This window comes from Podarcis vaucheri (genome assembly GCF_965113315.1).
Source record: "Podarcis vaucheri genome assembly, chromosome: 15".
NCBI lineage: Eukaryota > Metazoa > Chordata > Lepidosauria > Squamata > Lacertidae > Podarcis > Podarcis vaucheri.
Genome location: NC_138753.1, coordinates 35245369 through 35261181, shown reverse-complemented (window position 1 = coordinate 35261181; position 15813 = coordinate 35245369). Strand labels below are relative to the sequence as shown.

Sequence of the window (15813 nt, the reverse complement as noted above, 5' to 3'; positions counted from 1 at the left end):
CCTTGTTCTCATAAAAGCAGTGGCGCCCACCTGAGAGGTGCCAGAACTGGCTCAAAAAAAAAAAGCCCTGCACACATATTCTTCCTTGAAGGAAAGTTAGAATATAAACAAACAAACAAAAAATGTAGTTATTTTCTTAAAAAAACAAAAACAAAAATCCTTTTCGACATTGAAATAAGGATGTAGAAACTGGAGGTCCCTCTCTGTCATCATCACTAATTCTTGCTATTTTAAAAAATGCCATTGTTTTTATTGTCAACTGTTTTGAGCTCAACATCGCTGTTGGAAAAGTGGAATACAAATACTATCGAATCACATTATCAAATCAAATCACAAGCTTTGAACTTCATCCTGGTTGCAAAAGGGGCTAGTGAATTTGAGAGCAGCGTTCGAAACTCCCGTTGTTCTGGGCGCGTTTTGCGACAGTGAATTCCATTAATGCGAGCAGTTTCTGAGCCTAAGATTACGGATTAAAACTGCCACTGCTGGAAGAAAAGGAGGACCTTTTTCTGACTCCCTACTTCCAGCCAGTCTCTAAAGACTGGAGAAGGGATCTTCATAAGAATATTAGGGGGGCGGGCAGGGGAAGTGTGGGTTTGTTTTTTGCAGTCTTCAGATGAGGACTAGACCATGTGAAAAATGAACATAAGATTTTAGCTGCAGTTTATTCATTTTCAGCTTTGTATTTTTATTTTAAAAAGCATGCCTAGACTTTGCAGTGCCCGTCACCTAGGTTTAAGGTGCCATTTAGCTCCTAGCTTTCATATTCCAGTTTTTAACACTGCTTGAGAGATGATTAGCTACCCTTCGTGAATTTTGCCTATCTTCCCAGAGAGGGCTACCTGGTGCCTGGTGTGATGGCCTGGGATTCGGACTCAGAGGCTGAACCTGAGGGATCCCAGCCTGCACAGAAGTCCCCGCCTCCAGAACCAGCTGAGCCGGGGCAGGGGCATGAGCCTGAAGGGTCCTCACCTGTGCTGGGTCCTCAGGTGCAGGCATCAGCTGAGTCTGCTCTGGCTCCTGAGGTGATGGAGGACCCAGTGCCTGCAGGTGCTCCACTCTCAGCCCCGCCAGAGGAAGCTGAGGTTGCCTCTGGGTCCGGAAACCTTCCAGCCTCTCCTGAGCTGCAGAGGCTCAGGGCAGAGAGGCAGAGGGAACTAAGTTCCCACAGGAGGAAGAAGTGCTCACCTCCAGAACAGGAGAGGCGAGTCACCAGAGGATCAGGGCTGCCCTATGCCTCGGGGCAGATAAAAGCCGGCCAGCCCCAGGTTGCGGGAGCAACATTGCTGGTAGCCTGTTCCTGCCTGCACCCTGTCCTGCTCTTCTGTCGGAGCTCCTGACCTCACCTGACTTGCTGCCTTGGACCCAGCTTCAGCTTTGACAGACAGCCTCCATATCGCACCCTTGACCTCGGACCGGACTCGGACCTCGCCGCACGGATAACCCTCCGGACCAGCACACCTACTCTATCTATCCATTAGGCAAAAACTGTTTTTATTTTACCAAGCCTTTAGGTTTTCTAGATCTCAGCCTGCTATTTCCATAAGGGGTTTTATGCTATTATATTTTATGGTTTGATTGATTTGTGTGTGTAAAACAACCTTGGAATCGTTTGTGATGAAGGGTAGCATAAAAAATAGACTCATTCACTCTCCGATCCATCCATCTCACTCATTTTTTATCTATGGAAGATCGATAGACACAGCTCTTTATAAGCAAAAACCAAGTCTTTATCCTAAGGAGTTTATATTAAAATTTTGATTTGGAGACGCCAAGCCAGGGTAGCACAAGTGATGAATATGAACACATCCATTCTTGCAATGTTCTTGCAATGTTGTGGCTCAAGAACAACATTATGTATCCTGCATTTTAGAATAATCAATTATCTATTTCCATCTCACTTCACCCCTAGGGCTTCGGCAGGTTGTAGCAGTTTAAAATATACAACACAATAAAACCAGCTTACGATAATGCTCCACACCCAATAAAACTACACTCGGACTGTTCTCTTAGTAAGCACATGACAAGTCTTTTAGTTTTCTTGGCTGGTGGCAGAGAGCCGAGTGTAATTCAGAATCTAATTGCTAGGGCAACTAGCCAGGGGAGCTGAGCTTTCTTTCTGGTAGAGAGAGGGGCAAGGATGCAAACTCCCTGCAACTGCTCCTTCCCTTGGTGGTGGTTGAGGTCAGGATCATTTCCGCCTTGCTGTAATGTTCTTCCTGGAAGGCTAGAGTGCAACCTTACTGTTTCCAGTAAGTAAGTATAGTATAGTAAATATAGTATAGTACAGTAATAGTATGGTATACTTCCCTGGTGGATGGGTTTTTTTTTTTTGGAAATCGTTTTTATTTGATTTTACAAACATAAATTTATAACTTTCCAAATGCATATCCATATATAGAGATTACTCTGAATCTCGAGACTTCTCCCCATTCCGTCCATGGGTCCTATTGTCAATGTTTACAACTGCATATTATTCCATATTCTATATTTTTCAATCCATATCATCCATAGTATTACATTGCAAGTGGGTTTCAAATCCCACTAATGTTTCCATTTGCTTGCAGTGGTCTCCTAGATGAATTATAAATTTCCCCCCATTCTTTTTAGAAATTTTTGACGTCTTGGTTCCTGAGTTTTCCAGTCAGCTTTGCCATTTCAGTGCAGTCCATTGGCTTAACTTGCCATTCTTCTCTGGTACGGACTCTGTCTTCTTTCCATGGTGAATGGTTAAAGATTTATTGAAAAACCAAAAATCTCCTACCATGGCTTATTATCAACTGTTGGAAATGAACACCACCCTTCATTACATGCTAAACAGAAGGCTGTGCTTGGAGTCTTAGTGCTCATGCACACACAGCCCAAATTAAGCAGGTGCGGGAAACTGGGGGTCTTCCAGGTGTTGCTGAACTGCAACTCCCATCAGCCCTGGCCATTGGGCTGCACCTGCTAGGGCTGATGGGAGTTGCAGTTCATCAACATCTGGAGGACCAACAGTTCCTCACAGCTGCATTAGAGACATGCAGTAACCCCGACTGGGTGCCTAGTGTGGCTGCCCCTGTTCTATAGAATAGCATTCCTTTCAAGATACGACAGGTGCTCACTATCTGCTTTCTGGAAACAATTGGAGACATTTTTGTTTTGACAGGCTTCCCCAACTGGATAAAATGGGTGTTTATCACAAGTATCTACCATATTTTTTCCATCTATAAGACGCCCCATGTATAAGATGCCCCCTATTTTGGGGGATTCAGATTTAAGAAAATGGGGGGGAGATGTACCCATGTATAAAACACCCCCTAATTTTTGACATTTATTTTTTAGGGGGAAAACCTAGTCTTATACACGGAAAAATATGGTACTTTGCTGTGGTTTCAGTCTTGCTTAAAATATATTTGCTGCTTGATGTTCTATGAATGTCCCGGACACTGTAGAGCATATTCTCTTTCATTGCCCATTGTACAGTACGCTCCGTCAACGCGTGCTGTCCCCTCTTTTGGGTGGCCTGGAACCCCAGCAAGGTGAATGTGTGGGATTCTGCCTATCCGACGTTGACCAAAGGGTAACGGCGGGGGTAGCTGAGTTTTTGGTAGCAGCCCTCCAAGGAGCAGGTTAACAAGGAAAACCACTGACTCTATATGTATATATATATATATGTATGTAGCCAACTGCTGCCTTTTTATATATATTTCAAGTCACCTATATGTTATTTTCTCTTTTATGGTTTTATTTGTACAATGCCTAATAAAGGTTTGATTTCAATCAATCAATCAATATTTGCTGCTATTGCGTTTTGTTCAGGGTTGTTCAGAAGGCAGTAATAAATCAAGGATTATTAAGAAGTGTCCATCTCTCTCCTCTTTGGAAGAAGCTGAACCCTGAAGAATGACAGTCGCGGCAACATGATTTTAACAAGGCGTCTCCAAAGGGAAAAACAGGGACGAGAATAGGAAACAGCTGAACGAGAATAAAAGCTGCCCCTGGGAAACAGGATAAGTTGAGGCCAGGTGAGCTGTATACCTGCTCAGTCTGCTGTCCAGGTACTCATTGTTGATGGACAACTTCAAGGTTCACTCCTGATCTCTGTTCTTACACTTCTCTTTAAACCAGACTGGGACTGGACAGCCTTTCCGGCAGAGGACTGTCCCATGGCAATATTTCATGGACAGAATTGTCTCAGTAGCACATGGGGCCACCTTGTTCTATACACTGACCATGAAGTCTTTTTCTAAGTGTGGATCTTTTAAGTATGCAACATAGCACCCCAGCAGGGTGGTATCAATAGGGAGAGGGAAATAGATTCTGCTGAGATATATTTTCTTTTTCTAGCAGAAGCCCTAGAGGTAGGGAACCTCAAAGCAGCCCAGTGCATGGAGTATAGAATGTTGGGATGGTGGAAAGGAATGGAGTAGCCTTGAAGAAGGCATGGAACCCTGAAGAGGAGCACTCCATGCTGTAATGTTTTGCTGCAGGTTCCGCAGGTCTTTATCGAAGCAGAGGGAGCAGGAATTCCCTTTTCTTAGTTCTGGGACAAGTTGGGTGTTTAAGCCACCTCATATGTTAGGCAACAGGTTCATTAAATTTTGAAAACTGAGGGAAGAGCAGAAGGCACACATACTATAAACCTCCATCCTATCAGATGTGCTTATGTTATTCACCCTTCATTGGAGAGCAAAAAGGCCATTATTGCCCAGTTTGCAACAATCACACGTTTATCATGGTGGAGCTGCTTCCTGGCTTCACAGGAGTCCTTGTCCAGGCTGATTCCTTACGCTTCGTTGCTGCTACACTCCCTGGTGGAACTGGAACTGGAGGAACCTGAGGCCTGTCTTCCTTGTGAGAAGGGGTAAACCTCTCTCACCATCTTGGTGACGAAGCAGGGCATTTCTTTACCTCCTCTGTATTTCCCTTTCGCTTCCTGCAAGGCGACTGTCCCGCTAATTCGGGTCATCAAATTGGCAACTTCAAGATGGCATTCCTCTCCTTCTAGCAGGTCCAGCAAGGCCTTGAGGAACATGGATTCCCACCGATTGATGAACGAAGCGTAGCCTGAAAACACCAGGAAAAAAGAACTTGAAGAGCACTGGTCTCCTTCAGCAAGGTGGTGCCTTGAAAACAAATTTCTTTGCAGCAATCATGCTTCTTCTATTAGAGCTACTCTAGTACGTTTCAGCCACAGCCCCACAAATCTACCCATACAAATGCACACTTCAAAATCGGAAGAATATTTGCTTCAGCCACTAGCCATAGCAATGAAATAAAATGTACTGAAGATAGAGGTAAAAACTTAACTATAGAAAATCCATTCTGGGGTTTTGCATCAATAATCAAATTGTAGATCTTATTCTAATTGCCCCCGCTAAAAACCTTGCAGTTTTTGCTGTCACCTGATCATCTTGATCTGCTAAAAGAAAGGACACAGTAGCAATGGTTGAGCGACCCGGCATGGACAATAGTAGAGGGGTAAGGTAAAGGACCCCTGGACGGTTAAGCCCAGTCAAAGGCGACTATGGGGTTGCTTTCAGGCCGAGAGAGCCAGGGTTAGTCCACAGACAGCTTTCTGGGTCATGTGGCCAGTATGACTAAACCGCTTCTGGTGCAATGGAACACTGTGATGGAAACCAGAGCGCATGGAAACCAGAGCGAATGGAAACGCCGTTTACCTTCCTGTCACAGAGGTACCTATTTATCTGCTTGCACTGGTGTGCTTTCGAACTGCTAGGTTGGCAGGAGCTGGGACAGGGCACCGGGAGCTTACCCCATCGTGGGGATTTGAACCACTGACCACCTGATCGGCAAGCCCAAGAGGCTCAGAGCCACCCGCATTAGAGGGGTAATAGAGGGGTAGTAACCTCACTCCTCCAATCTTTATAAAGAGTGCACACTTACTTGGGCATACTTGGGTGAAATTTGCTTTGATCGTGTACAGGGTTGGGTTGCTAGGCATACACAAAGAAGAGTCCTGCTGGGTCAAGCCAGTCCGGCATTCTTTACTCACAGTGGCCAATCAGATGCCTTTGGGATGCTCTCAGGCAGGACCTGAGTGCAACAGCCCTCTCCATAGCTCAGTCGGTAGAACATGAGATTCTTCATCACAGGGTCTTGGGTTCGAGCCCCATGTTGGGCAAAAGATTTCTGCATTGCAAGGGGTTGGAATAATTGACCCTCATGGTCCCTTCCAACTCTACAACTCTGTGATCCCAGCAGTTTGGTATCCTGAGGCATACCTTTAAAGCCGTATGCGGCCTAGGACCCACATACCTACAGGACCGCCTCTCCCTGTATGCCCCACGGAGGACCTTAAGGTCCATAAACAGCAACACTCTAGAGGTCCCGGGCCCTAAGGAAGTCAGAGTAGCCTCAACCAGAGCCAGGGCCTTTTCAACATTGGCTTCAGCCTGGTGGAACACTTTGTCTCATGAGACCAGGGCCCTGCGGGATCTGATTTCTTTCCACAGGGCCTGTAAGACAGAGCTGTTCTGCCTGGCCTTTGGTTTGGACTCAGTCTGACCCTTATGTTTCCCTCCTTTTATGTGATCTATGGGTTACTTTTAAAATGAGGCTGCATTTTAAATTGCACTTTAACCTGCATTTTAAATAGGGTTCCCCTCCTATTATGTTTTCACTAATTTTTACTGGTGTTATCCGCCCTGAACCTGGCTCTGGCCAGGGAGGGCGGGGTATAAATAAAATTTATTATTATTATTATTATTATTATTATTATTATTATTATTATTATTCCCCCTCCGACACTGCAGGCAGATGAGAAACTAGGTTTTATTTCACCCGCGTCAAAGACCCAGTTTGGCACCCCCCCAACATGCATTTGCATATGGGGGGCGAGCCTCAATGGTGCCCCTTTGATGGTTTCATCAGGGGCAAAGAAACCCAGCTACCCCCCCCCCATAGCTAGGGTTGGAGCTTTGAAGCTAGTAGCAACAGACTGTTGGGATTCAAGCCAATATCAGGAGAAACTGGCCACTCTCCAGGCACCCGGCTTGAATCACCGGTTGACCTCCCTGTCTGCATTCCCGGCAAGATCCAGGCAAGGTCGCAATCGGCGATCCTCCTCAGCGTGAGGAGAACACACCACTCTTTCCTGCTCCCCCCAGGGGCAGGGGAAAGAGAAAGACAGAAACGTATTTACATGCCTTTATTTCTGTCTTTGCAGCGTTACAGAAAAACACGTCTGCTTTCTTCAAACTCCAACAGCAGAGAGACAAACTCCACCTACTGTACTTCCTGTACAGCTCATATTACACTCTGAGCTAATTCCGGTGCTTCGCACTGTGAAAAGACTGTCCCTCTGTTTCCCACGGAACAGTCCCAACATTCCCATTATGTTTTGCTTTCAAGCTACCAGCTCGCAGCTGCACTGCTTCTATATCGTAACACAGACAGCCTTCCCGTCCCCCTATTTTTTCCTCTCTTTTTTTAGTTTTTTATTGTTCTTTTTCAATTTTATACATTTCATTAGTTTGACAATGCATTTAACATTTCAAAATTTGACTTCCCCCTCTTTCTGCGGTTCCTTAAATAATTTTTTAAAAATATCTTCTGCATATCCAAATTCATTTAACTTGCTCATTTAATTATCTACTGTAAATATATACTCTTATAAAACTGCAGGTTATTACAATAAGCTTGTTAATGAGCAATGGACAGCCTTAATCTACCTGAACATGTCTAATAACTCTTTAAAGTCGTTGAGGTTGATGGCCATTCTGACGTACTGTGGGAATGAAATTCATAGCTTATGCCTGGTGAGAAGGAATTGTTTCTTTTGCCTGTCCCAAGCCTTTAAACATTCCATACAGGACTTACATACCTGGACAGCAAGAATACATCACTGCCATGTCTTGAGGAACGGAGAGATAGTGTGAGAAACACTCAGTCTGTGCTTCACCGCTGTCTGTCTGCAGCCAAACACCTTGATCAATTTCCACTCCACGGCAGGCCTAGAAAGCACAGCAAATGCAACCGCTATATGGCTGGAAACCTGACCAGGAGTTTTCTACGCTGCGACATTTTGTTGCAGCAGGTCCAACATCCTAGCTAGCGCTTAACAAACAATACTGGACAATCTGTTATTGATAAAACAAATACAACAAGCAATGGAGCTTTTTGCAATGTGTGTCATTTTGAGTGTGTGCCCTGGGTGGTGATTACAGTGGTACCTCAGGTTACATACGCTTCAGGTTACAGACTCCGCAAACCCAGAAATAGTGCTTCAGGTTAAGAACTTTGCTTCAGGATGAGAAGAGAAATTGTGCTCCGGTGGCGTGGCGGCAGCAGGAGGCCCCATTAGCTAAAGTGGTGCTTCAGGTTAAGAACAGTTTCAGGTGAAGAACGGACCTCCGGAATGAATTAAGTACTTAACCCGAGATACCACTGTACTTGTAAGAGAACTGGGGTCCGTGAATATGCCCCTATTTTCATTTCTGAAATGTTTATGGCTGTGCTTTCCCCACCAGAGTTATATTTCTATTCAGTGTTTCTGTGTGGGCTTCTAAAAGCATCCTTCTTTGTCCCATGTGCCTAACCCAGAGAATAAAGCCGAGATCCTCTGCATTCTGCCTTCATTTGTTGCTTTGAGGTTTTCCCCCTGTCCCAGAACACATTTATCAGAAACATGATCCCTTTGCTGCCTACCCATTTATTTCCAGGCTCAGTTCAGGGCTCAAACTGCAAATACCTTTGAGATGTGCTGCTTCATTTAACATGCAGGTTTTTTGTTTTTTTAAAGTGCAAATAGCACCACTCCAGAGGGGATAATTATTGGGAGAAGGGGAAATGTAACTCTTTCCTCCCTGCTGGGGTCTTGAGAAGGATGCCTCTTCTGAAGCTGGTACAGTGGTACCTTGGTTCCCAAACTTAATCCGTTCCGGAAGTCTGTTCCAAAACCAAAGTGTTCTAAAACCAAACCATGCTTTCCATGGATTAATTTGTTTCAGACTTTTAAAAACAACCCCTAAAACAGCAATTTAACATGGAGTTTACTATCTAACAAGACCATTGATCCATAAAATGAAAGCAATAATCAATGTACTGTACTATAAAATAAATAAGACAGAATTGTAGGTGATAAAAATCAAAATTATTATTTTTTCTTATGTGCACTGATGATAGTCATTGTTTGGTTGGGGGGCTTTTATCCATTTCTGCAGTCACACAATCAATCAATCAATCAATCAATCAGTAAGTAGCTGAACTGGGTTCCACACAGTCACAAAAACAAGTCACAAGCCACAGTCCCATAAAACGAAGAACAAGTCACGGTCAAAAAAATGTCTCATTATACATGACTAGGCCATTTCTTACCTTCTCACCCCTTGCCTTTTCCTGTAAGACCTATTGCAGTCGTTAAGAGTCGTCAACAGGCTCATCTCAGCTATCTGCCAATCTCCCATTCCCACCACCCTTCTGAGTAAAACCCCTCCCCACCTTCTCACTATAAAGAAGGATCTGGCAACTTCTGTTTCAGTGTATCTGAAGAAGTGTGCATGCACACGAAAGCTCAAACCAAGAACTAACTTAGTTGGTCTTTAAGGTGCTACTGGAAGGAATTTTTTTATTTAAAAAAATGAAAAAGCCACATGATACGGACCGGGGGTGTGTGCCTCCTTCCCCCCCTTTTTCCTTTGGAACGTCCGAGGCGATGACCTCGAGGGTGCCCACCGTACACTCACCCTCAGCCCCCCTCACCGTTACATAAGCACCACACTTTTTCAAGACCCCCCCTTTCCTCTTCCTTCCACGAGCGGAATAAGCTCTAATACATGTATATATTCCCCTATCCCTTGCTATGCCTATTCGTGCTCCATACTTATAATGAGTAGACCGGGTGTTGCGGTATCCCCGCTTATTCCTATGGCCGCGCTTTAGCCAATCACAGCCATGCATTCGCCCTGCAGAAGCTAGCTCAGGGAGCTACTGCACGCCTCATTTCACTCCTGACAAGCTGCTGACGGCCCCCCACTGCGAGAACAATGGATCCGAAACCAGGGACCTCGTAAAACTGTCAAAATCTTGCTACAATGTATCCATTCTAGTTACTTTGTATCCATTCTGTTTCCGCTTTTGATCTATAGCACGGAATGGGTTGGAAACCATTGAAATCTTTGGAAATTGATATAAAATCAACCGTAACTCCGATTTCTTCGCTCTTGGTGTCATTCAACTCAGTTCCCTTTGGACTCCATGATGCTACCCCTACTTCCATAATCCCCGAAACGGCAGGCCACGTACACAGGAACTTCTTAATCCTGTCAGATCGTTTCGCCAAACCCTTCCTCCAGGCAATATCAGGTGGCAGACGATGCATATCTCTGGCCCATTGTTTTGCCACCACTGGTACTCAATAAATGTTTATCTATGTATATTTCTCGCTCTGCATATTTCCCCCTCCCTCATCTCAAATGTTAATGAATGTAATCCCACCTTTCCTTAATATATTCGTGACGTGTGAAGTATATTCATGATGTAACTCGCGAAACCCAACCTTCCCATAATGTATTCATGACGTTTCGTGCACAGTATTCTGGGACACGGAGGGAACTTTTAAAAGTCTATGTCGCCCCATTCTCGGGGTTCAATGCCATTTTGAACCTGTTGCGCAATAAACTCGGATCTTCGTAGTTTGCTCCTGTGTCCGGCTGAGCTCCTTTCTTCTCCGCTAGGACCCACGGACTCTGTCCGACGAGCTGGGTGGCAGTGCAACCACGCACCCAGAATTTTCCGTTTCACACACAAACAAAAACGCAAAAAATAGCAAAAACAAAAGCTCCAAATATCACCTCTGTGTTCCCTAGGTGCTCAGGACTCAACAGCTGACAGACTCAACTGGAAGCCTCTGATTAGCAGTGGGGACTTAATTTAAAAATGGAACACACTCAACAGGAAGTGGAACATGTTCAGCTTCCAAAGCAAAGTTCACAAACACCTACTTCCTGGTTTGCAGCATTCTGTGTCCAAGTTCTTCATAAACTAAGCTGTTCTAAAACCAAGGTACCACTGTATTTGCCTTTGGGAGGAAATCCCCCATGTTGAGACCAGCCACGATGAGTCAAACATCTGGGAAGGTTCAGAGAATATAGGTTACACTGATACTATGAGTCTAGGAAGTGCAATAAAGTTAATGCAGATAATTCCTTGATGAACAAAATGAGTTTGTCCCTGATGACAAATGGGCAAGAAAATAAACCCTTTCCTCTTCCTTTTGGCATTTGAGTCATACACTCTAGAACTGAAACCAAACACATTCTGAGTAGCTTTTTTTTTTCCAGAGTGCAAGGCTTTTCATGGGTTAAGGAAGCATTTCATGTATTTTTTTTAATGTGTCTCGATATAAGTGGAAAACAGTGCTTGGCTGGAAGTGAGTGCATGGAAAGGGTGGAAAACCAAGGAAGGAGAGAAGGAACAAAATGGAGTAGCTGGAAACCTGAACAGGGGCCTTGAACACCGCAACATTTTGCTGTAGCAGGTCCAACATCCTAGCTAGCTTATGGTTGCTAAAATGAATACAACATTTGGTAGAGCTTTTAGCAACATGTGGCATTTCTCTGTGTGTGCCCCAGGCAGTGATTTTTGGTAAGAGATCTGGGGTTTATGAATATGTCCCTAGTTTCATTTTTAAAAGGTTGAAGACTGTACTTTCCCCACCACCGTTATGTTTCAATGCACCATGCTGCGGAAAATCTGGCAAACTTACAAGACAGAGAAGACTTTCCCCTGCTCATAATCACTGTGACCGTTTAAGCAGTGAAGTCACAAGCCTGCAGCTACAGAGATTGTCTGAATTTCCCCATCATCCTCACAGACGGTTTACACACAAGTCAACAAGCCTGCAGCTCCAGATGTTACCTGAATGAAGAAGATTTTGGGTTTCCCAGCCAGTTTGTGACACCTTTCAGGTTCTAATATCTGGAAAATATGCTTGAGCTGAACTGGCTGTCCTTCGCAGTCATAGATAATCCCTTCTTCTCCGTGACTGGACAGAATGCTTACAAAAAACTCCCCGTGATCTGCGTGACATTCTGCAAAAGATACAGCACAGAGTAATACACTGCCACCATTCATATTATCTTATGATCCAAACTGATACCCCACCTTTCCAGGCTAATAATAATAATAATTGTTAAGTTATGGGTGAACATATCAGACAACCCAGCGATTCTTCAAACAGCTCTTGTTTATTCACAGGTCAGAACAGAACTGAACTGAAGGGTTCAGTCAGCCTACTTATATAGAGCTCCACTAGAACGCAACAGTAACCACTTTCTGTAACTAGCCAATCACTGAACGTCACTTTCGACCCCCTATTTGCATATGTGGACCTGAACTATCTACAGTATCCCCCTGCTGGCCCAGGGTGAGAACTTCAGTACATCATCATCAACAACAACAACAACAATTTATTTATACCCTCCCCTCCCCAGCCAGAACCTGGTTCAGGGCGGCTAACACCAATAAAATTACAATAAAACATAATGGGGGGGGAACCAGTTAATTAAAATACGGGTTAAAATACAATTTAAAATGCAGTCTCATTTTAGTAGTAGCCCATAAATCATGAGCGCCGCAACCCCATAGTCACCTTTGGACTTAACCGTCCAGGGGTCCTTTACCTATTTACCCTTACTGTGGGGTCATGTATTTATATTAAAGGGTCTCTAAACCAGCTGGATAGCTATCTATTAAATTTTCATTTTCAGTACAAAATTAATGCACGGAAATAAAAGACCTGCTCTCACTCTCTTTTTAAAAAGTCATCGGTTTACATAATGTTTGCCCTTCATGCGAAAGTTACCGACCCTTTGCAACTATGCATTGTTTACATTCACATGGGCAGGCGAAGCAGGGTGGCTGGTTATGCCCACGATTTTGGCAGCTTTTGCACACAGCTCAGCTATTGACGCTGGATGAAAAGGTAAGAGGTGGGGCATCATGTGTGAAGCGAAGCAGGGATCCAAAGTTCAAATTGATCTGCTTGACGACGAGTCTCTCATATGAAGTTCTAAGTGCAAAAGGGGTTGTGTGCGCACACAGACGATGGCGAGGGGCTTAATCTTTACTATTGTCAATGACTAGCGATTCTTTTAGTTGTTTTAGATATTTGTAATCCACCCTTCACCAAAAAGGTACCAGGGCGGCAGACATTAAAATTTAAACCATCATTAACCACAAGTAAAATTGAAAGTATCAAAGTTGGCCCACAATCCGGATTAAAACACACAGTAATTTAAAACAACAAGTTCAAAAGATGGGTCTTGCTTGACGATCTGCGTTTGTGACAAACCTCTCAGACGTGTTGTTTGCAAAGATTAGCAATTGGCACACAAATATATTTTTGCTGAATCTGGCAGACCAGGAAGCAGATTCTGTATTGGCATGCTATTCTATTTCCCAAACACAATATAGGCTACACACTCCTGTTTACTCTGCATTGGTGTGCACCCATTGCTGGTTTAGAAAGTGCTGTATCGAAGACATTAGTCGCGATCCACTATCTATCCTGTTGTGTCTTATGAAATACTGTGTTTTGATGCCTCCCCTCCCACCCCCACCCCCCCAAAACTGGCTTCAATCTGAATTGAGGAAAAGGCTTGACATAGCTGCATATTAAGCTGGTAATGCGTGCACAGCCATAGAATCACAGCACTGGAAAGGGCATCCCTGACCCCTGCTGGGTGCAAGATCTGCAATGCAAGGTGCAACGGCAGCACCCCTGACAGGTAGCCCTGAAGCCTGTGCCTCAATACATGCAGCAAAAGAAGAGCCTGCCATCTCCCAAGGCTGCTTGACAGCACTTGCTGTTAGGACGTTTCTCCTAAAGTGAAACCTTGCTCCACTCATTTATTCCAGCTCTGGAAATGCAGAGGATAAAATTTGCTGTGTATTCTGAATGACAGCCCTTCAGATATTTGAAGACCACTATTAAAGGTAAAGGGACCCCTGACCATTAGGTCCAGTCATGGCCGACTCTGGGGTTGCGGCGCTTATCTCGCTTTATTGGCTGAGGGAGCCGGCGTACAGCTTCCGGGTCATGAGGCCAGCATGACTAAGCCGCTTCTGGCGAACCAGAGCAGTGCACGGAAACGCCGTTTACCTTCCCGCCAGAGCAGTACCTATTTATCTACTTGCACTTCGTGCTTTCGAACTGCTAGGTTGGCAGGAGCAGGGACTGAGCAACGGGAGCTCACCCTGTCACGGGGATTCGAATTGTCACTTCTTCAGATTAAACATACAGAGCTCTAAGAACCCAAGAAAAGCCTTGCTGCACGAGGTCAGTGACCCATCAGATCAGACCCTCCAAGTGTCCCTATTTTTCAGAATTCTGGATTTACAGAAGCCATCCCTGTTTCTGATTTGATCCCGGAATGTCCTTAGGACATCTCTATTTTCATCAGAGAAATGTTGGAGGGTATAGAGTTATCCAACCCCCCAAGCCATCTGAAGGCAGCCCTGAACAGGGAAGTTTTTAAAAAAATGTTTAGTGTTTTATTATGTTTTTATATATCCTGGAAGCCGGTCAGAGTGGCTGGGGCAACCCAGACAGATATATATGTATAAAGAGTATAAGTATTTGTATAATTATGATGGAAAAGGACATCACTCTTTTCATCGGAGAAATGTTGGAAGGTATGCCATCAGATCCACCCTGTTCTTACACCAGCCAACCAGATACCTATGGGAAGCTCATAATCAAGACCCAAGTGCAAGAGCTTTTCCCCCTCCTGCTGTTTCCAGAAACTGAAGCCTTGTTCTTTGGACATGTTCCAGGCTGCCAAACACGAAAGAAGCCAAGCCGTACACATACCTTCCTCATAAAGTTCTTCTATTTCTTTAGCTGTCAAGTCAAAGTGAAATTTCACGGCATAATGGCACTTGGATAATGCTATGAAAATCCTGTCTGCTTCCTTCCTGGCTCCCGGTCTTTCGGTAAGTGTGCTTTCCACATTTCTTCCGTGGAACTTGTAATTGACAATGATCAGAGCCCTGCTCTTCGTTTGGCTCGCCATCCTAGGAATCACCTCCGCTGTCACCAAACAGAAAGTGTGCACACCTGTAGATATATAGGGTATATATAATCTTTGCTCCGCTGAGCCGTACTATGACTCAGGCTGAGGGTGGGGCTAGGAAAGAAAAACCACGATGAGTTTGATTAAGCAGGCTTGGTTGCGTGATATGAAGTGCACATAAGGACATATGAACACAGGCCATAAATGCACTGTACATTTAAAACAGTAACATGCCACTTTAAACTGCCAATGGTTTCCCCCAAAGAATCCTGGGAGCTCTAATGTGCTCTAATATAGCAGGGGTGACTGGCGTCTTTTGGCCTGAGGTCTGCATTGTCAACCTTCCCTCCAAGGGCTACATGCCAGGGGTGGGCAATGCCCAAGTATACATGTGTGGGCACGCCTATTGGCCACACTTGCGCATTCATGCACACAGAGCACACCCATTCGCCAGACATGCCAGGGCACAGCCCTCTCTTCCTCTCTTTGCCTCAGACTGGAAGATAAAGCGGGCAGGGTGGGCAGGGGCACCTGCTGGCAAGTAAGATTTGACCTACAGCCCACAGGTCGGCTCCCTTTTGCAATACAATCACAGAATGGCACCGTGAGAAGGCACCTTGGAACAGCTGTGCTTGCTGCTCCTGGGCCCCAGTCTGAAGTTTGGCTTCTCTGATTTACCTTTTCTATTGTTTCCTTTTAAAATCTAGTACATCCATTGTGTACTGAATACATCACCACCAAAGACGACTTTGTGCAGACAATTGCTTAGGAAGTAGAATCGGTGTCTGATTTC

General features: G+C 44.7%; 1 protein-coding gene across 1 annotated transcript; it reads right to left on the bottom strand.

Annotated features, from left to right (window-relative positions):
* Positions 1 to 3808: 3808 nt before the first annotated feature.
* LOC309519545 (caspase-3-like) lies at positions 3809 to 15092 on the bottom strand. The gene is made up of 4 exons (XM_082200661.1): positions 14819 to 15092; positions 11863 to 12035; positions 7829 to 7958; positions 3809 to 5049 (listed from the first exon to the last, which is right to left on the bottom strand). The coding sequence occupies exons 1-4, from the start codon at positions 15018 to 15020 to the stop codon at positions 4769 to 4771; spliced, it is 786 nt and encodes a 261-aa protein (XP_082056787.1). The 5' UTR covers positions 15021 to 15092; the 3' UTR covers positions 3809 to 4768.
* Positions 15093 to 15813: the final 721 nt, after the last annotated feature.

Coding starts and splice junctions, on each gene's coding strand:
- LOC309519545 (XM_082200661.1), bottom strand. CDS start 15,020: ATGGCGAGCCAAACGAAGAGCAGGGCTCTGATCATTGTCAATTACAAG. Junction 12,036..14,818: donor AGAAGAACTTTATGAGGAAG/GTATGTGTACGG, acceptor TATCTTTTGCAG/AATGTCACGCAGATCACGGG. Junction 5,050..7,828: donor GATGTATTCTTGCTGTCCAG/GTATGTAAGTCC, acceptor TGGTGTTTTCAG/GCTACGCTTCGTTCATCAAT.